Genomic DNA, 20628 nt, shown 5'->3' on the forward strand with positions numbered 1-20628 from the left:
TGAGTAATATGCTATTTATTAAACCCGTTTGCCAGCTCCAGGTTGGCTACACAAGTGGCACAAATTGACTTGCAATGACTCCAGTGATATCGTCATTTCAATATATTTATTGTATCAAATGGTAGGCTACAGTAACCTGCTATGGCATACAAATGAATAGCCTACTTGATTGCCAACAGATGCAAATGTAGCCTATCATTCTCCACATTTAATGTAATTTGAATCAGCTTTTTATACACTTCTGTTGACACACCCACTTCCAGACACACTGCTCGACCAACAAACTGCGCATTCTCCAAAAGGCATTTCGTTAAATCATTACATTAAAAAGACACAGATCTGGGATCAGTTTACCCTCTTTGGCAACAAATACTTCAAGATCAGTGCTTAGGGAGAACTCAACTGTGCTCAATGTTTATTCACTTATGAGAAATTTAAATTAGAGTGAAATAATTTTCTTCAATTGCAAAAATAAATTATGCAAATAGTAGTACTAAAACTACAAACACCAACCATCGCCTCTTGTAGTTGCAGTACAATACATCCAGACCTGGTTAACTGTGTATATTAGAGAATGAATTACAAAATGTGAGTATATACTTACTTAATCCAATATCAGTGGTTAGAGGGGCGGTTTCCAGGACAAAGGATTAGGCTTAATCTGTGTCGGGGAAACCGCCCATTGTATTTTCCTACAGTGCACAAACAAGTCCAAAACAATGTGTGAGAATCTGTACATTCAAATTAGAAGAAAACAACTTTATTGCCCATATGAAATAGAGAAAAGAACAGCTCACACCAAGGCCTGCATCTGTTTCTGACTGCAGCACAATCTAATCTAAATTTCCTATGTTTTTTTTAAACTCATTTAAGAAATATACATATTTTCTTCTCCTAAATGTCACAAGGGAGTATTTTGTTAACTTTGTTGAGGTTGTTCAACCACCAGTTACAATTTTCAATATTTAACATTTGCATTCTTTAAATATGTATTATGCATTCTTTAAATATGACCACAAGCTTCCATTGAACAAAAAAATTTCTCTTGTAAAATTCAAGGAAAATTTTGTCCTACAATCGAAATAAAATGGGCACCTTCTACGACTGGGCCTATCCTCTCAGAAGCCTACGGAAGCAGACAGAAGAGAGAAGTTTGGGCTCCATATTGGAAGATGCCACTCAACTAATGACCCGTTTCTACTCACAGTCCGGGCAAAGAGAGCGTGACCACAAAGTCCCAGAGAATGCATAAACGTCTTTAAATATTAAAAGCCAGCCGCTACTATTGTGATAAAGAAAGGGTTTGCAACATAGTCACAGTTTAAAAAAGAAAAAAATTAAAGCACTTTTTCCTCAATTCATGGACACTATTTCAAGCATTTTATTCTTGCTGTCCAGCTTCAGTCCGCTTCGAGGGCAGCGACTTGTGTTCTCTTCAGTGGCCAAGAAGCCCAGTCCCTAAATGGATACATACGCATGTTTTACCAACATTGACATACAATCAATCAATCTGGTCAAATTTAACATAGCTCCACATACTGCAGGTCAAGCATGTAAACATTGGCCATGTCCAAATACCCATACCAGCGTACTACATACTTAATCTGCATACTATGTACTCATCGTCGCATACTATTTAGCACATACCATTTAGTAAAAAGTATGCCACGGCCGCAACGCAGTAGCGGCTCCTGACTGGCTGAGCAGGTGGGGCGGGGCCGAGTGCAGGTGGATTTTTCTAAATTCAACAGATATGTATCGCATTAACCAGCCTGATAATAGCTCATTTCCAATTCGATTAATTTCTCCAAACTCTTAATAGAATAAGCTGTAATAGTCTACCTATAACCAGCCTGAGAAGGATTATCACATTTGACCTATACCGTAGCTCATATAGCCAATCTATCCTATTGTAAAAAAGACTGAAGACAGAAACAGATCATTTGGTTCCATTTCAACATATTTATTAGTGAAACCAAAGTGCTGTAACATATATATATATACACACACACACACACACACACACACACACACACACACACACACACACACACACACACATATATATTAAATAAAATAGACTCTTGAATCGCAAATTCAGAACCACTGGACAGCAACATAGTAAACTAAAGCCCTGATCATTGGGAACAACATAAGAATGACTGCTTAGTAGCCTAGTTGTGTTGTTTGGCTACTTGAAGAGAAGTTAGGGCCTATGATAAGCCGCCTATCACCCGCAGCCCACCTCTTCCAATGAATCGTGGAAAAGTGTGCATCAAATTCTACTAGATGAAAAGCCGAAATGAGAATAACATCCAGGCTTTTAAAACACTATTTTCGACAATACTAAAACGTTCTATTTTCACATACTGAGAATGCGTTGTGCGCGATTGCTGTTTCAGGATATTGGTGAATTTCGGTAGCACACCATACCTGATTATCAGCTGTTGTCAAAGCCAAAATCAGTATGACATCCGGGCATTTAAAGTACTCTCGATTTTAGAAATGTTACATACTACTCAAACGGACTAGGACGCAAGTATGGGTACTCAGTCACGACCATTGTCTAAGCATAATAGTGATCAGAAAATATCCTTACCTTTAAATCCTTCTTCAGGCATACACACTGAGAAGAGAACACAGAAACAGTTGTTTGAAAATAGGATCTTTCTATTCATAGTCAAATGCGAAAAAGGAATTTCCGGGTGTACGATAGTAAACAAAAGGGGAGAATTTATTTTATGGAAAGAGACGAAAATAAACATACCCTGATAAACATCATCCATTGCTGCAAAATCTGCTATGGGTTCATCAGCCTGAAAGAAAAAGACAAAAAACACAGATTCAGGAATGAGCAACTGCATTCGCTGATCGTCTCCAGTAATCACGTGACGACGTGTTCACTTTCCCATTAGATACCCATCTGTCCAACGCCGGGCGCATCTTTTAACAAAAAGTTCAAGTTCATAATCTAAAATGGGGAGTGTTCGTACCTTCAGACAGATGACGCTCTCTGGGATGACTCCTAGGCTGCCGAGGGTGGCAGAATCGTCCGTAAGACACCGGCCGTCGATCGACAGGTTTTGATCAAACGGGGCCACGGAGAAGGCGTGCATGATCTGAGGGAGGACCATTACAACACACCAGAGTTAGGATCAGGAATGAATAGATTCAGTGTGGTGCAAGGAGGATATATTAGGAATCCCTCGCCTGTATTTTCAGCTCCTTGAGTGTCTGATTGGCTGAGACGATGAGTGCTTTCTCTCCCCGAAGCTTCCTGTGCCTCGTGCTCCTCCTGATCCCCGATTTGCCACCACTGGCCATGGGGGCAGGACTTGCGGCAGCACTGACGGTGCCGTCACTCAGCTTCTGACGCTTTGCCCCGTCCTCTGACTGGACAGAGGGTCATGTGACCAGGAAGCAAGGGCAACATTGGGCAATATTCCATGTCAATCATCCTCTAAAGGGCTTCTCACTTTTACATTATTGGTAAATGGAGTTTCCACAAAACTACTCAAACATTCGATTCTTAAGAGACTTATGAGCCATAAAAAGTGTAACTGAGGCGAGCGGTTTGTATCCTACCTGGCTGAAATCAGGGTCTCGCTCTCCATCCACCTTAGCAACAGGCTCCTCCCTCTCATCCTCTGCCTCTGACCCGCTCACATTCATCTCAGGAGCTGCATCCTTCAACTACAGAGGAAGACACGAGTTGTATTCTTCTCTGGAGATTCATACCATTTACATATTACACTGACAAGAACCATTTACTACAGAGAGAAAGAGGGAGAAAGGGGAGCGAGAAAGAGACTCACCCTCTTGTCATCTATGACCTTGCGTACATAGACTGTGGCTTGTGCATACTCTCTCATGTCCCTCTGCTGCTGGAAAATGAAGCCTTCTCTGCAGTCCCTACACAACTCTGGACACACAAACACACAGTCAACTCACACAACACAGTCAAACAGTTCCTCTGCAGATCTCAAAGAATCAAATCACAAACAGTCACGCAGTCAAGGGGAAATCATGTGGGCTCAAATCTCACCAGGCTGGGTGGTGTACTCCACACTGGAGCCGTTGGGCGTAGCCTCGCCAATCCGGCAGATGGAGATTGGCTGATCAACCAGGAAGTGTCTGCTGATCACCTCCCATTCGTCGGGCCAGAGAAGAGCTATACTGTGCAGAGGGAACACCACACAACATGAGACCAGGAGGGATGGATGATAAAGACCAGAGAAGTGCTGTATAAATCACAACAACTTGAGTCAAGAGGGGTCAGAGGTCGGTGAAGTCACTCACTGTTGGGCGTCTCCCTTTAACATGGAGTCGAAGGTGAACATGAAGCCTCTATGTGGACATAGGAGCAAACTGTTCCCCACGCTAGACACTGGGGTGGTCTTAGTGGGCCTCCTATAGACAGACACAGAAAGACAGAGTCAGAGACAGAGAGAGAGACATTCATGCCATCTGACTTTTTTTGGACTGCTTCACCATCCAAACTGTTGGATTTGGAAAGAACTTACCTGATGAACCGTCTCCACTCGTCCACAAAAAACAGAGGAACTATGTAGAGAATATCTGTCTCCTAAAACAAAGATGGGGTTCATCAGTATGTCAACAACATATATTCAGTTCATCCAATAGTATATTTACTCTAAGAATTGAAGGAAGGAATTGTTAGCCGTTTTATTACCAGCGTCCCAGCAGTCGTTAGCCATTTTATTACCAGCGTCCCAGCAGTCATTAGCCATTTTATTACTAGTGTACTAGCAGTTATTACTTGTTATTGGCCATGTACTACCTACTGTTATTACCTGTGGCCACTTGGTGAGTGTGGGCCTGTTCTTCTCCTGGAAGAGGTTGAGTAGGGAGCTCTTCTGTTCTGACGCCATCATCCTGTTCAGAGCCTCATTCTCCTTCCCCTCTCGCTCCAGCCTCTACAAGAAAACACAGGGATATCACACAGTTAACACATTCACATTTTAGTCATTTAGCAGACAGTTATCCAGAGTACTTAGAGGAGTAACTAGGGTTAAGTGCCTTGCTCAAGGGCACATCTTAATTCCCACCTAGACGGCTCTAACCAGCGAACTTACAGTTAGTGACATTGCTCTTAACCGCTTGGCTATCTGCCGCCCAATAATTGTTTTTAGTTGTTTTTTTGGCTTGAAGACACGAGTAGGATAGAGATTTTTATTTATTTTTTTTTACAGTATCTCTAAACCCTCCCACCACATCCGTCCGTCCGTCCCTTCTTACCAGGCACTGCTGACAGGGCTCCTGTAGCTGGGTGAACTGGGGGGCTTTGGGGAAGTACACCCTCAGTTTGGACCACACCTCCTCAGTCACCAGCCGCCGCTCGCTCTCCAGGATACTCAGACCGCCGTGCCGACAGAGGATGTCCTCATTGAAGGTCTTCATTTCCTCCTCGTCTCCGTCCAGGTTCTCTGTGCCGTACTCTGGAAACAGACAGCAATAGTCAAACAGTGGGCAATGCTTTGATAAAGACAAGAATGTTATTTCTCACCTGACTCTAATAATAATAGTGGAGTTCTCTACTCCACCTTCAGTCATCGTGATAACTGGTCGTTTTCGAAGTTGTACGATTTGTGATCTCTGCTGGTTTGTGTACCTTTAGTAGCAGTGATCTCTGGTCCCTCTCCGTTGGTTTTGCCGTTGCTGTGTTTGGTCTCCTCCTCATCCTCCTCCAGCTGCTCCAAGGCCAACTGTCTCCAGCTCCGCAGAGACGTCTTGCCCGCCCAGTACCCCTCATCACTGTCGGACAGGGGTGAGACGTAAGAACACACACTTGCACAGGATACAATTACTAGCTGCAGTATTAAAACTTTAGTATTTTTTAAATAAGTGCATTCCGCTTACTTACAAACGTATGGTTATTTTGACCAACCGTTTTACGGACACAAAATGTTGCCATGAATCTGAGGGAGTCAGCGGTACCTTTTGGGCGGGCCCTTGACAAGGTTGGTGACTTCTTTGTAATCCTCGGCCAGCTGGTTCTTTAGCCGCAGCACTCTGCATCTCTGCCCCACACATTCCTCACAGAGAGTTGAGCCTGGACACACAGGGTCACACACAGAAGAGGTCAGAGGTTGCAGAGAGGAGCTGAGAATATCCACTGCACGTCAGCCATTGCAATGGCTCTTACAATCTAGCCTGGGTCCTCCTCCATATTTGTCGAAGAGAAGCTCTGCAGCTTTGACGGAGATCCTCTTGGCCTCCCCCACCTTGTCGGGGTGCAGTTTACCGTGAGAACACAGGAAGTTGCCGTTGTCGATTTCTTTGGTGACCGTCGAGTCATCCAGCCATTTCTTCAGCCACTCCAGAGGCACAAACTCATACTCTTGGCCTGGAAGAAAAAAAACACAGAAACATGCACGGTCTGACATTAACAACGGGCCGCAGGCCCGGGGCCAGTAAAAACATGTTAGGCTGGTGGATTTCTCATTCACTGGCCCGACCGGACCAGTAACTTCAACGCATTTTGCGTTCCAGTTCGGCATCAAATAAAAATTGTCACATACACAACATATTTAGCAGATACTTATTTTCCACCATAATTTGCAAATAAATTCATAAAAAATCCTACAATGTGATTTTCTGGATTTTCCCCCCTCATTTTGTCTGTCATAGTTGAAGTGTACCTATGATGAAAATTACAGGCCTCATCTTTTTAAGTGGGAGAACTTGCACAATTGGTGGCTGACTAAATACTTTGTTGCTCCACTGTATGTGCTATAGTAGTAAAGGACAAATTCAATGTTTTATCAAATACATTTTTTTCTTAAAAAATGTTTTATACCTAAAGGGGTCCTACAATTCAAAATAGATAAAAGATCCATGGTATATCCATCTCAAAACAATTCCATATGTATTTTTGCTATAGAATAACAACTCGCACACGCTCATACTTTTTCAGTTCGCACATTTATTTTTAGGCACATAGGCGAGTAAAATGGTCACACTGTAGAGTCTTGAAATTCACTCAGAGATGAAGGAGCATCATGCTCCCCCCTCCTCAGTGTAAAGAAATTAGACTGCAACCATCCACAGCACACACAAATCACACTGCCCACAGGTACTGGGAGGCGGGACAGATAGACTGTCAAACTAGCAGTCTTTCCTTGTGTCGCTCACTTTGTGACTGACAGGCGCCTGTCCTATCAATAGATCGCTAGAAGATGCATATCGTTCATTCTTGCGAGAGGGCTTGGCTGACTTTTTTCTGACTGGCGAATTGAAAAGTAGCGTAGTTCATTTAAGTGGAAAAAGTCGTGGGCTGAAAATTAGTCGGTTTAGCCAACTGCCAGCGCTAGTGGAAAACACTGGCATTAAACATCATCATGGACATAGAACTACTTCCATATTGCAATATTGTGATATGTCTGGGGTAATGTTTTTACCAACCGTCTTCCGCAGGTAAAAGCTCGTAGAGTTCCTTCACCTCTTCGTGCTTGGCCTTTCCCTTGTCAACGCTCTGCTTGCGCATGTCGGCCATTTCCAGGCACCACTCTTCAAACTTCCTGTTGTCTCGGTCCACCAGCCTCCCCAGAAAGCCTGGCACAGATAGAGGGCTCCCACTGACATCACAGCTCCCATCGCTGGGTTCAAAGGTCATACAACCACAACATTCTAACCATGCCTCTGCAGCAACAGGTAGTGTACCATGCACATTTAGGCAATTTTACAATAGCAAGGAATATCGAACTACACAGTTCACTAGGGAATAATCTTACTAGAGAATAGCTTTTACCACCTATACATTTATTCTTAACTATTATTATCTGGGGTGTTGACTTGTTGACTATTTGAATCAAGTATGTCAAAGGTCTGTACACACTGCAGCCCTTTAGCTAGCTCAATTCTTACCTTGCACATAATGTATTGTACTACAGTAATCATCAGGTGCAGTACAGTAGTTAGATCCTCACCTGGCACCTCAACGTTGGTCTCCATGGGGTCAGTGTCCTCCTCTCTCTGGCATTTGTACACCAGCATGTAGGCGTTTCTGGAGCAGTGATATCCTTTACTGCACTTGGGCTTACGGGTCTGGGACTTCACCGTTTCGGCTGAAGAAAGACCAGAAGAACAGCAGAGAATGCGTATAAGAGAAAAAGTGATCAAGAGTGGAAAGGGTGGGACTTTTACCACTAAACAACTGTCCATTTTTAACCAAGATGTATTACAAAACAATACAATTCAGGGAAGTGAAGGGAAAGAAAAGGGAGGAGAAGTGAAGGGGGTGCATATGGACTAAGGAAGGGAGGAGTAGGGACTCAGGGAGGCTCACCGATGTCCTCCTCGATGCCCAGCTGTAGCTTCTTGCCTTCCATCTTCTCAATCTCCTCGTCGTTGAACTTGTACCAGTCGCTGGTGCGGGCGTCTCGCACGTGGGCGATGTAGTGACCCGAGTAGGCGCTGACACCGCGGTGGATCAGGACCGCACTCAGCTCGTACACACACTTCTCATCTTCTGGGGACGTCACCCAAAGAGGCCCAAAAAAACAAACACACACACACACACACATACAGACTAACCAACTTTCCACAGCATGGATTATGTGTCTGCTGCCTTAACCATGGGTCATTCCATTTGATTCCATTCACTTTTTGACCCCACCCTACCATGAGACATCCATATCTTCATAACTGGAAAAGATAAATGGTTGAGTTTTTTTTTTAAAGCTTACAAAAACAGGGCTGTCAAACTATTGTATAATTTCTATAAAAATTACATGTAAAAATGCGTAAAATCTGTTTTACCATTTTCACATATGTAGCTTATTTGACATTTGAGGCGTTTGTGTTGTGCCCGTCATCGGTTGAGGCACAGCATACTCTTGAATTCAGGATGGGTGTCATTTCAATCATAGAAATATCCTTGATAGAATGGAGATAACCCTTCAGACCACCGCAATATAGCTAGTAAATCATTTACATTATATTTGAATTACATTTTTTTTTAACTTCCAATTACTACCACAAAGATGGCCGCCATTCCACCCACCATTGAATGTAGACCTAAATGGTCATGTCTATTCGATTGTCTATATTTTTATGATTTCAATAGTTTTCCTATGGCAGATTGACAGTGTAATTTTAAACAAATGATATTCCCATTCAAGTCAGTATGTCTAAAGCGTGGGCCTCCAACCATCTTTGTGCTACCATTTGAAAGTTGAACATTTGAATTGTATTCCCATTTTAAAACATTTATCAGCCAAAACACGACACCCACCCTGTATTCAAGTACATGCTGTGTCTCAACCGATGGCGGGCACAACACACTTCAGATGTCAAATAGGATCCAAGTAACATATGCAAAAATGAAAAACAAAATTGACTTTACGCATCAAATAATTTATGTGAAAGGTAAACAAATGACTTGATAAAAAAAAATTAAAAAAATATATTATCAAATTGATAATGTCAATCGTTAATTTTTCTCCAGTGATGAAGACATGGATGTCTCATGGTATGGTATGCAAAATGGGTCACAAGTCTAAAAAGTTACTTTTAGACCATTTGTACCACAGGCAAAAATGCATAGAAAGTTTCATTCAAATCAAAAGGGGTGCAGTAAAAAGTGATTTAAATCAAATGGAACAACTCTCACACCATTGTCAAAAATACTTTCTCACAGAACTTCAGTCATGTAGCGCAACATGGGCTATTCTCGGATGACATTTAAGTGCAATCAAAGAAAAATACATTTTTTTTTAAATTATGCTCTTCACTGCCCAACTGATTGTTTAGCTGAAGGTGTCCTATAAATAACACTGTGCCAAGTGACAATTCTCTGTTGTGGTATTTTCTTACTGTATTAACATGTGACACGAGGTCTCTAGCAGCGTTCTCCAGTTTTCTTTCTGTTTTATTAATGAAATGTGTTCCTGGTTACAATTGTGAATTGAACTGACCTGAGGGTGTCAGCTTCCCATATTAGGTCAATACTGCCATCTACTGGTCATTTTTAAAGGTAAAATATGTCTGTCTCCTGCACCATAAATGGCATTTAAACAAGAGAGAATCAATCAAATGGAAATCATTTGTAATACAACAAAGTAATGCATTTCATTTGTATAGGTTTAATGTGTCAACATTTATTGATCTTGAATCCATTTATCTTGAATTGCAATGTCTGCAATATAATTCCAAATCAGCCAGCTAAGAAACGTATTTTCTCATATAGCTAAAGGTCTCCATCTACCAGCAGGAAAACACATTTCTTCATTTGATCCTAGTTGGCTTTTGTATGTATGGGTGTCATGGCAACTAAATAAACAAATGCTAGCCTCCATGACCTAAATCGAGAGAGATTTTCGAAGAAGTGACGAGCCGGTCGTAGCTAGAATAATTAAAGAATGTAAACAGTACATTTGGTTACATGTAGGAAGTAAGGCAGTCTTTATATATCACCAAATATGCACATAGAGTCATGAAATGTTGTATTTGTACTCTTGAATGTTACAATGTATGATACCTACTTTTTTTGCCAGAGGGATTTAAATCGTCACAAGAAAAGAGGGGGAAATAGGTCACGGGTAGGCGTGTCCGAGCTTAGAAGATGACGCGCTATCCATCTTTATCATTAATTATTTGCTCACAAGTATAGATTGAGGACAGCGTGTTCTGCCATTGAGAGGCTGGCAATACCTTTTTCCTCCAGAAACGGGCCCATGTCCAGCTGCTCTGGGAAACTGATGAAGGTGTTGAGCTTCTTCTTGTGACCCGTTTGTCTGGAAACCAGAGGAGGAAAGACAACATTCAGCAACACCACCTCAGTATATGGCCACTACTCAGGGTAGGTAGTTAAGAGTGTCAGACTAGAGACTACAAAACTACAGACGGAATGAATGAATCAAACTGACCTGTCGAAAACGAAACGCATGAGCTGCAGGTTGAGTACCCGTGGGAGGCTGTGCAGTTTGATGCGTCGAGCGGCGTTCTGTTTGCTCTGGCAGCTTTCACAGAAGTAGCGGTTGTCACCATCTAACTTCTCCTCCTGCAGAGAGAATTCACAGGATAATATAAAAAAAGTAACTCAAATCAACAACTCACAAATGTTGTTTTTTTAACTGTAAGATGCTGTTGAAACATGCTGAATAGATTTTTATGAGATGCCAGAAGAGCGCTTTACTTAGTTGTCAGGTCCTTGCTTATTTTGAGAGCTGTGTTAGCTAGCAAATGTTGTGATATCTTTAGTGTGGCTAGCAGGTAAGAGCAATGACGGCCCTTGTAGGCTAAATACAACTGGCAAAATGTCTTATAATTAACAGAGAAAATCCATGTACATGGTTGAAACATATTTACTAGTTTCGGGGTTCATCTGGATCTGTGAAGGTAACGTGTTGGTTGAGCTGATGCAAGGACGAACACCGAACGCACAAATAGTTCTGTGCGTCAGCGTGCAAAAAAAGGAACCATGATGAAACATAGCAACGTCGGAGCACATGTGCTGTGATTTGCGATGCTAAATATCATAACTTTTTGGGGCCTCCCGAGTGGCGCAGCGTTCTAAGGCATCACTACAGAACCGGATTCGATCCCAGGCTGTGTCACGACCGGGATACCCACGAGGCAGCGGACTATTAGCCCAGCTCCGTCAGGGTTAGGGGAAGGTTTGGCCGGCCGGGATGTCCTTGTCCCATCGCGCTCTAGCAACTCCTGTGGCGGGCCGGGCACATGCATGCTGACATGGTCGCCAGTTGGACGGTGTTTCCTCCGACACATTGGTGCGGTTGGCTTCCGGGTCAAGAAGCAGTACAGCTTGGCAGGGTCGTGTTTCGGAGGACGCGTGGCTCTCGACATTCGCCTCTCCCGAGTACGTACCGGAGTTGCAGCGATGGGACAAGACTAACTACCAATTGGATATCACGAAATAGGGGAGAAAAGTAGTAAAAAAAAATATATATATACAGTACCAGTCAAAAGTTTGGACACCTACTCATTCAAGGCTTTTTCTTTATTTTTATTATTTTCTACATTGTAGAATAATAGTGAAGACATCAAAACTATGAAATAACACATATGGAATAATGTAGTAACCAAAAAAGTAATATTTGAGATTCTTCAAAGTAGCCACCCTTTGCCTTGATGACAGGTTTGCACACTCTTGGCATTCTCTCACCAGCTTCCTGGAATGCATTTCAATTAACAGGTGTGTTTTCCTAAAAGTTCATTTTTGGAATTTCTTTCCTTCTTAATGCATTTGAGCCAATCAGTTGTTTTGTGACCAGGTAGAGTTGGGATACAGAAGATATCACTATTTGGTAAAAGACCAAGTCCATATTAATGGAAAGAACAGCTCAAATAACCCTAGAGAAACAACTGTCCATCAATATTTGAAGACATGAAGGTGAGTCAATTCGGAAAATTTAAAGAACTTTCTTCAAGTGCAGTCGCAAAAACCATCAAGCGCTATGATGAAACTGGCTCTCATGAAGACCACCACAGGATAGGAATACCTAGAGTTACCTCTGCGGCAGAGGATAAGTTCATTTGAGTTACCAGCCCAAATAAATGCTTCAGAGTTCAAGTAACAGACATATCTCAACATCAACTGTTCAGAGGAGACTGACAGGCCTTCATGGTCGAATTGCTGCAAAGAAACCACTACTAAAGAACACCAATAAGAAGAAGAGACTTGCTTAGGCCAAGAAACAAACAATAGACAGACCAGTGGAAATCTGTCCTTTGGTCTGAGGAGTCCAAATTTGAGATTTTTGGTTCCAACCGCCGTGTCTTTGTGAGACACAGAGTAGGTGAATGGATGATCTCTGCATGTGTGGTTCCCACCATGAAGCATGGAGGTGGTGTGATGGTGCTTTGCTGGTGACACGGTCAATGATTTATTTAGAATTCAAGGCACACTTAACCAGCATGGCTACCACAGCATTCTGCAGCGATACGCCAACCTATCCGGTTTGCGCTTAGTGGGAATATAATTTGTTTTTCAACACGACAATGACCCAAAACACACCTCCAGGCTGTGTAAGAACTATTTGCCCAAGAAGGAGAGTGATGGAGTGCTGCATCAGATGACCTGGCCTCCACAATCACTCGACCTCAACCCAATTGAAATGCTTTGGTATGAGTTGGACCGCAGAGTGAAGGAAAAGCAGCCAACAAGTGCTCAGCATGTGGGAACTCCTTCAAGACTGTTGGAAAAGCATTCCAGGTGAAGCTGGTTGAGAGAATGCCAGGACTGTGCAAAGCTGTCATCAAGGCAAAGGGTGGCGACTTCGAAGAACCTCAAATATATTTTGATTTGTTTAACACTTTTTTGGTTACTACATGATTCCATATGATGTGCTATTTCATAGTTTTGATGTCTTCACTACTATTCCACAATGTAGAAAATAGTAAAAATTAAGAAAAACCCTTGAATGAGTAGGTGTGTTTAAACTTTTGACTGGTATATATACCATAACTTTGATTAAATAAAAATGGGAGAATTTGACGTTTGAATCGCACAGTATTCATGTTCATAACATTATCTACATAGTGTAGCCGAAATTTTGCAATTCCGTTTTCTGGGTCACGGAACAACACATTTTTGGTGGGTGGCCCTTGGCCTATGCCGGGCGCCATCTTTATGCAGCTCCGCTATTACCAGGGGATATAACCCTGATGTCATAATTAATTGTTACTTGCGGAACTCTGATGTCAAAATGCATTAATACCGTCGGGAACACTGATGTCATTATACAATGTTTCAAGTTTCAATGTCACGTGCACAAGTACAGTGAAATGCCTTTCTTGCACATTCTAAACCCAGCAATGCAGTATTCAATATAAATGTAGTACTAAAAATAACATAAGGTAGAACAAAAACACAAATAAAAAAAGCCATGACTAGCTATATACAGGGTCAGTTCCAATACCATATTTACAATGTGCAGGGATACTGGAGCGATAGAGGTAGATATGTATAGGGGAAAGTTGACTAGGCATCAGGATATTTGATAAACAAAGTAGCAACAGCGTATATGATGATTGTATGCGAGTGTGTCTAGAGTCAGTATAAATGTGTTTGCGAGCAAATGGAGTGTGTGTGTGTGTTGAAGTGTCAGTGCGCATGAGTGTGTAGGAGTCCTGTGAGTGTGGTTAATAATGTAGTAACCAAAAAAGTAATATTTGAGATTCTTCAAAGTAGCCACCCTTTGCCTTGATGACAGGTTTGCACACTCTTGGCATTCTCTCACCAGCTTCCTGGAATGCATTTCAATTAACAGGTGTGTTTTCCTAAAAGTTCATTTTTGGAATTTCTTTCCTTCTTAATGCATTTGAGCCAATCAGTTGTTTTGTGACCAGGTAGAGTTGGGATACAGAAGATATCACTATTTGGTAAAAGACCAAGTCCATATTAATGGAAAGAACAGCTCAAATAACCCTAGAGAAACAACTGTCCATCAATATTTGAAGACATGAAGGTGAGTCAATTCGGAAAATTTAAAGAACTTTCTTCAAGTGCAGTCGCAAAAACCATCAAGCGCTATGATGAAACTGGCTCTCATGAAGACCACCACAGGATAGGAATACCTAGAGTTACCTCTGCGGCAGAGGATAAGTTCATTTGAGTTACCAGCCCAAATAAATGCTTCAGAGTTCAAGTAACAGACATATCTCAACATCAACTGTTCAGAGGAGACTGACAGGCCTTCATGGTCGAATTGCTGCAAAGAAACCACTACTAAAGAACACCAATAAGAAGAAGAGACTTGCTTAGGCCAAGAAACAAACAATAGACAGACCAGTGGAAATCTGTCCTTTGGTCTGAGGAGTCCAAATTTGAGATTTTTGGTTCCAACCGCCGTGTCTTTGTGAGACACAGAGTAGGTGAATGGATGATCTCTGCATGTGTGGTTCCCACCATGAAGCATGGAGGTGGTGTGATGGTGCTTTGCTGGTGACACGGTCAATGATTTATTTAGAATTCAAGGCACACTTAACCAGCATGGCTACCACAGCATTCTGCAGCGATACGCCAACCTATCCGGTTTGCGCTTAGTGGGAATATAATTTGTTTTTCAACACGACAATGACCCAAAACACACCTCCAGGCTCCGCTATTACCAGGGGATATAACCCTGATGTCATAATTAATTGTTACTTGCGGAACTCTGATGTCAAAATGCATTAATACCGTCGGGAACACTGATGTCATTATACAATGTTTCAAGTTTCAATGTCACGTGCACAAGTACAGTGAAATGCCTTTCTTGCACATTCTAAACCCAGCAATGCAGTATTCAATATAAATGTAGTACTAAAAATAACATAAGGTAGAACAAAAACACAAATAAAAAAAGCCATGACTAGCTATATACAGGGTCAGTTCCAATACCATATTTACAATGTGCAGGGATACTGGAGCGATAGAGGTAGATATGTATAGGGGAAAGTTGACTAGGCATCAGGATATTTGATAAACAAAGTAGCAACAGCGTATATGATGATTGTATGCGAGTGTGTCTAGAGTCAGTATAAATGTGTTTGCGAGCAAATGGAGTGTGTGTGTGTGTTGAAGTGTCAGTGCGCATGAGTGTGTAGGAGTCCTGTGAGTGTGAATAGAGGCCGTGCAAAAATAAAAAATGTAATCCAAGGGTCAACTCAGATAATCTGTGTAGACATTTTGTTAGCTATTTAGCAGTCTTATGGCTTCATTGTTACCTTGGGGAACTGATGACATAATGCATGGTTACCTTGAGGAACTCTGTGACACATTCTGTAAGGTTCTTGTGGCCCTGGATGTTGAGCTCCAGTTCGTAGAATCGGGACGGCAGAGGAGAAGCACGACCACACTGGTTACACCTGTGATGTAAAGCCAGACAGAGAAAGACTCAGGGACAGGTTTACTCAGTGTCCGTACCAGTGCAAAGTCGGCACCCATTATTATTATTTTTTATTTTTTTGCAGAGGTTTGAAATGTATCGGTGTTGTGTAGAAGTCTGGGTTGATTTAAGGCAACAAAAAAACAAGGTAGTGCAAATACGTTTTGATCTTGATCCAAAAATCATACATGGCAAAAGCGTGGCCCGGATAAAAGGATAACCTTTGCAGCCACAAAGCCAGAACCTCTAGTTAAAAACCCTAGTGTCCGGCCTGACACGGACAGTCCAGTTAACCTGACACAGCACTTTTCCATCTGCCTTTATGATGCTAATAAAAGACTGTTAAATCCTGTTGCATTTCTGACTGGCACCACCACTGATATCAAAGTACAAAATAGTCAGACGCTTGACTTTATAAAACCCAGCCATAAAGCAAGAAAGGACAAGGACATCTCTCGTGGCAACCTGAAGATTCCAAATTCTAACAAATAAAACTACAACTAGGTTGTTAGAATGTTATTTAAGTCTGATTAAAGTTGATGGCTGAATGTAGTCCTGGCTTACACAGTGACGTAAGACATCTGGCCACAGAACTGCTGCTGGATGACATTATGCAGGTTTGGATTCTTCTGTTTGGATAAGGTGTCCTCCAATAGCGAGAGGAAGAGCTTGGAAAACTCTTGAGCGTCCTGAAAGTGAAGGGAAAGAAGACGGGCAGGAGAAAAAAAGAGTAAAATAAATACAGTTTACATTTTTTATTGTATTATTTGTTTTCCTCCTATAGCCACTATCAAAACAAATAAGCTTCTTCCAAACTTTGTGAACTCTTCACACAGACTTTCCTGTACATGTAAAAAAGATCATTGGGCTCTACCTGCTGTTGTCCTGTGTCCAGCCCCAGAGCCTTGACCAGCCCTGAGGGGTCGATGTACCTTCTGTTGCTGTTCTGTAGCAGTGCAAACAGGTACTGCAGGTGTTCACATATGCTGCGAGGCTCGTAGTCTGAGAAAGGGAAAATTGTGTTTCATCTCTACAATTTGGGTTTACCTGAGGTCATCTATACAGTTGGGCTGATCTCTGAGGGCTTGCACACCTGAGTCCATGTTGTGCTCCTCTGCCCTGGCGTTCTGACACAGGTACAGGGTCCTACGCAGCTCCAGGTTGTGGAACCACACCTGCAGAAATGTGTTGACGTAACACGTGGCACCGAGGTTTGTCAGACCCACAAACGTGTTCTAAGAGGGAAAAAGAAAGCGATGGACAAGTTCAAACAAACTTGTCTCTTACTTAGCCAGTGTTTCCACATCAGTGCAGATCAAAAGGCATACATTTTAACTTGAAGAGGAACTAAGTAATGTGGATTTACAAACAGGCAGGAGCACATCCTTGCAGATGTGTTCATGGTGAATGTTGTGGAGGTATGCCTACCTTGTCCCGGCGCTCCGAGTTTGGATCGTCAATGTTGTGGAAGGTGTTCTCGTCGATCTCGCCCAACCAGGCATGTTCACCAATACCGACAAGACAATTTGGGTTCCCTTTGCAATTCCTCCTGTAAAAGCAGTCAGCGGGAGAGACGTCAATAGCCTAACAACAACTTCTTTCACACATTTTTAATCAAACATACACTACCGTTCAAAAGTTCGGGGTCACTTAGAAATGTCCTTGTTTTTGAAAGAAAAGCAAAGAAAAATGTCCATTAAAATAACATCAAATTGATCAGAAATACAGTGTAGACATGGTTAATGTTGTAAATGACTATTGTAGCTGGAAACGACTGATTTCTAATGTAATATCTACATAGGCGTACAGAGGCCCATTATCAGCAACCATCACTTCTGTGTTCCAATGGCACGTTGTGTTAGCTAATCCAAGTTTAATCATTTTAAAAGGCTAATTGATCATTAGAAAACCCTTTTGCAATTATGTTAGTACAGAGGAAAACTGTTGTGCTCATTAAAGAAGCAATAAAAATGGCCTTCTTTAGACTAGTTGAGTATCTGGAGCGTCAGCATTTGTGGGTTTGATTACAGGCTCAAAATGGTCAGAAACACAGATCTTTCTTCTGAAAATCATCAGTCTATTCTTGTTCTGAGAAATGCAGGCTATTCCATGAGAGTAATTGCCAAGAAACTGAAGATCTCATACAACGCTGTGTACTACTCCCTTCACAGAACAGTGCAAACTGGCTCTAACCAGAATAGAAAGAGGAGTGGGAGGCCCCGGTGCACAACTGAGCAAGAGGACAAGTAGTTTAGAGTGTCTAGTTTGAGAAACAGACACCTCGCAAGTCCACAACTGGCAGCTTAATTAAATAGTACCCGCAAAACACCAGTCTCAACGTCAACAGTGAAGAGGCGACTCCGGGATGCTGGCCTTCTAGGCAGAGTTGCAAAGAAAAAGCCATATCTCAGACTGGCCAATAAAAAGAAAAGATTACAGAAGGGATAATCGAACCAAAACCAATCATTCCTTATTTACCGTGTTAAATAACACTAATATTAGAGCAATATTTTCTGTGAACAAATGTTTCATCTTTCCGTTATAATAAGGTTGGTAGCAAATTGGAAAATCGTTGTGGAAATCAGCTCAAGTTGACTACAAAATCCACAATGCTATGCTCTCTAGATGGGCTGGCTGGCTAGCAAGCGAACGTAGCCACACACAATAATACCAAAGACAATATAAAGTAGCTAGTTAGCTGTAAAATCACCAAAACACCCTGCACTATCAATTTAAAGGTCTACAAACTCAACATGTTGAACTTGCAGATCGATGTGCCTCACAGAGTGGAGTCTGACATTCGCAACGCCAGATATACTTTTGAGGAGATGGGAAACGTTGCCCATGCTACGTCAATGTGCCGCACGTAGCATTCTGGGCGATTCTGGGACAAGGCGCGCTCTTTCAAGGAGTGAATGGGATTCTATTGGGCGCTAGCTCAAAAACCCAACATTTTATGAGATGTGAGATAATTAACTTGCCATCTGTAAAATCGTATAGCTTTGGAAACGTGACCCTACATACTTGAGGAAAATAGGTACGTTTCTCCACATATACACCGACTTTGAGAAGGGATTGCGTGATGCAGCATGACAACTTGAACGCAATTGGGAGACTGTCTTCTGGGTGGGGCGTTAAAAGTTCATTCATTCATTCTTTGGATTCCTATCTCCTTTCTATAATATCATATCTGGCAACGGCACCATGCAATACACCCTGGACTAAAGAGGCTAGACCCTTCGATAAATTACATATTTCTCGTGGTAGGAATATCGCAAAAAATATGATCAATGGCTCATTCCAGAGAAAGACATCCTCCTGAGTTATGACATCAACTAGTATTGAAATCTGAGATACAGCCTGGATTCGAACCAGGGACTGTTCGCAGTGCCTTAGACCGCTGCATCCATGTGGTAACTATTTAACTGTACTAGAATGCTTAAAGGGCCGCTAAAATTTGAAATATCGGTATCAGGTTTTTTGGCAAGGAAAATATTGGATCATATAGGCCAAAAATGTAATATCGGTGCAGCACTATTATTTGTCAAACTGCAACCAAGCACCCATGATCATGTCACTAGAATAAGACCCTTGATATTTATTGGAAAGGAGCATCAAGCTCATCGCCTTGCATTTTCACCACCTTGTGAAGTTCATATTTCATCTCTAGCCTAATAAACTGCATGCTTTCCCGATGAGTCATAGTGGGAGGACCACACAACATGTCAATACGTGACAAAGTTTACTTCGGTATGATGTTATATCAATAATTTCACCAACATTTTTTTTGCTTAATTGTCTTGTTTCCATCAGGCCTGTCATGGTTACATTTTTTATCCAACATCCACTTTACTCACGTAAAAAGGTTGGATGGAAAGCTGGTTAATGAGGTCAACATTTGTCTCTTGTGATGCAGTTGACATGATAACAGTGTCAGAGTTTTGAACGACCCCCCCCCCCCCCCCCTTTTGTTCCATGCTAGCTGAAGACCTAACTAGCAAGTAACTAGCAAACACCAGACACAGATGAAAGGGTAAACAAGTATCTTTGCAATAGACGAAGTGTAAACTTTTAATTATATTTGCTGACACCCTATAGTCAAATTTTGGCACCAATTGAGTAGCTATATAAACCACACCCCTCTGCAAACACCTCCTGATGGTTACATGGGGGTACTTATTTAAATTAGGTAAGAGAATATCATGTTACCATTGGTGTATTAAAATTAGCATTAGGGGGTCACTTTATCCATTTAAATAATCTTGACCCCTTAAATAATCCAGCCTCCCGAATACAAGTGTTTGACATGGGGGAGGGGAACAGTAGGCTAACTTTACGATCAAACGTTACTAATGTCCTTTTTCATTCTTTGGTATGAAACATGAAACATGATTTTGACTGTTCCATGGCAAGTAGTCCTTGTGCATAGAGTTCTATGGTTTGTTAAACTTGAAATCAATGGTTTTTGTTTGGTATACATTTTAAAGTAACAAAATAATAAGTATTAGCGTAATTCCGTTACCAAGGAATTGTCTATACCATTCAGTAATGTGAATATCAAAATACTACAGGAAATGAAAACATGTCATGACAAGTGTTTCGCCTATCTTTCCATTCATAGGCTACACAATGAGATTCTATGTATACAGTACACATTAAATTCAACCGACTAGTTAACTACAAAATAATAAAATAGCAAAAGATAGTTGTGCAACACAATCAATTCACCCTTAATGTTCTCGCAACATTATAGCAGTTGAATATGACAAAGGAT

The 20628-nt window shown here is 41.7% G+C and overlaps 1 protein-coding gene across 4 annotated transcripts in view; it reads right to left on the bottom strand.

Moving 5' to 3' along the window:
• Positions 1–20628, bottom strand: part of usp48 (ubiquitin specific peptidase 48) — a 26824-nt gene continuing 6196 nt past the window's right edge. For 3 of the 4 annotated variants that reach the window (XM_055911096.1, XM_055911080.1, XM_055911089.1), the window contains 25 exons: positions 17283–17403; positions 16948–17089; positions 16729–16856; positions 16419–16543; positions 15726–15834; positions 10890–11023; positions 10675–10757; positions 8309–8491; positions 7950–8087; positions 7426–7575; positions 6167–6367; positions 5959–6073; positions 5633–5775; positions 5260–5459; positions 4815–4937; positions 4524–4585; positions 4300–4410; positions 4046–4176; positions 3816–3922; positions 3586–3693; positions 3211–3393; positions 2994–3119; positions 2768–2816; positions 2600–2626; positions 1–1458 (listed from right to left, as the gene is read on the bottom strand). In XM_055911096.1, coding sequence (XP_055767071.1) covers positions 1436–1458; positions 2600–2626; positions 2768–2816; positions 2994–3119; positions 3211–3393; positions 3586–3693; positions 3816–3922; positions 4046–4176; positions 4300–4410; positions 4524–4585; positions 4815–4937; positions 5260–5459; positions 5633–5775; positions 5959–6073; positions 6167–6367; positions 7426–7575; positions 7950–8087; positions 8309–8491; positions 10675–10757; positions 10890–11023; positions 15726–15834; positions 16419–16543; positions 16729–16856; positions 16948–17089; positions 17283–17403 — 3022 coding nt within the window. In that variant the 3' untranslated portion in view covers positions 1–1435. The remainder of the gene's footprint in view (positions 1459–2599; positions 2627–2767; positions 2817–2993; positions 3120–3210; positions 3394–3585; positions 3694–3815; positions 3923–4045; positions 4177–4299; positions 4411–4523; positions 4586–4814; positions 4938–5259; positions 5460–5632; positions 5776–5958; positions 6074–6166; positions 6368–7425; positions 7576–7949; positions 8088–8308; positions 8492–10674; positions 10758–10889; positions 11024–15725; positions 15835–16418; positions 16544–16728; positions 16857–16947; positions 17090–17282; positions 17404–20628) is intronic. The other variant, XM_055911101.1, reaches the window with a different exon arrangement.

The sequence above is a fragment of the Salvelinus fontinalis genome, chromosome 3 (genome assembly GCF_029448725.1).
Source record: "Salvelinus fontinalis isolate EN_2023a chromosome 3, ASM2944872v1, whole genome shotgun sequence".
In the NCBI taxonomy this organism is placed as follows: Eukaryota; Metazoa; Chordata; class Actinopteri; order Salmoniformes; family Salmonidae; genus Salvelinus; species Salvelinus fontinalis.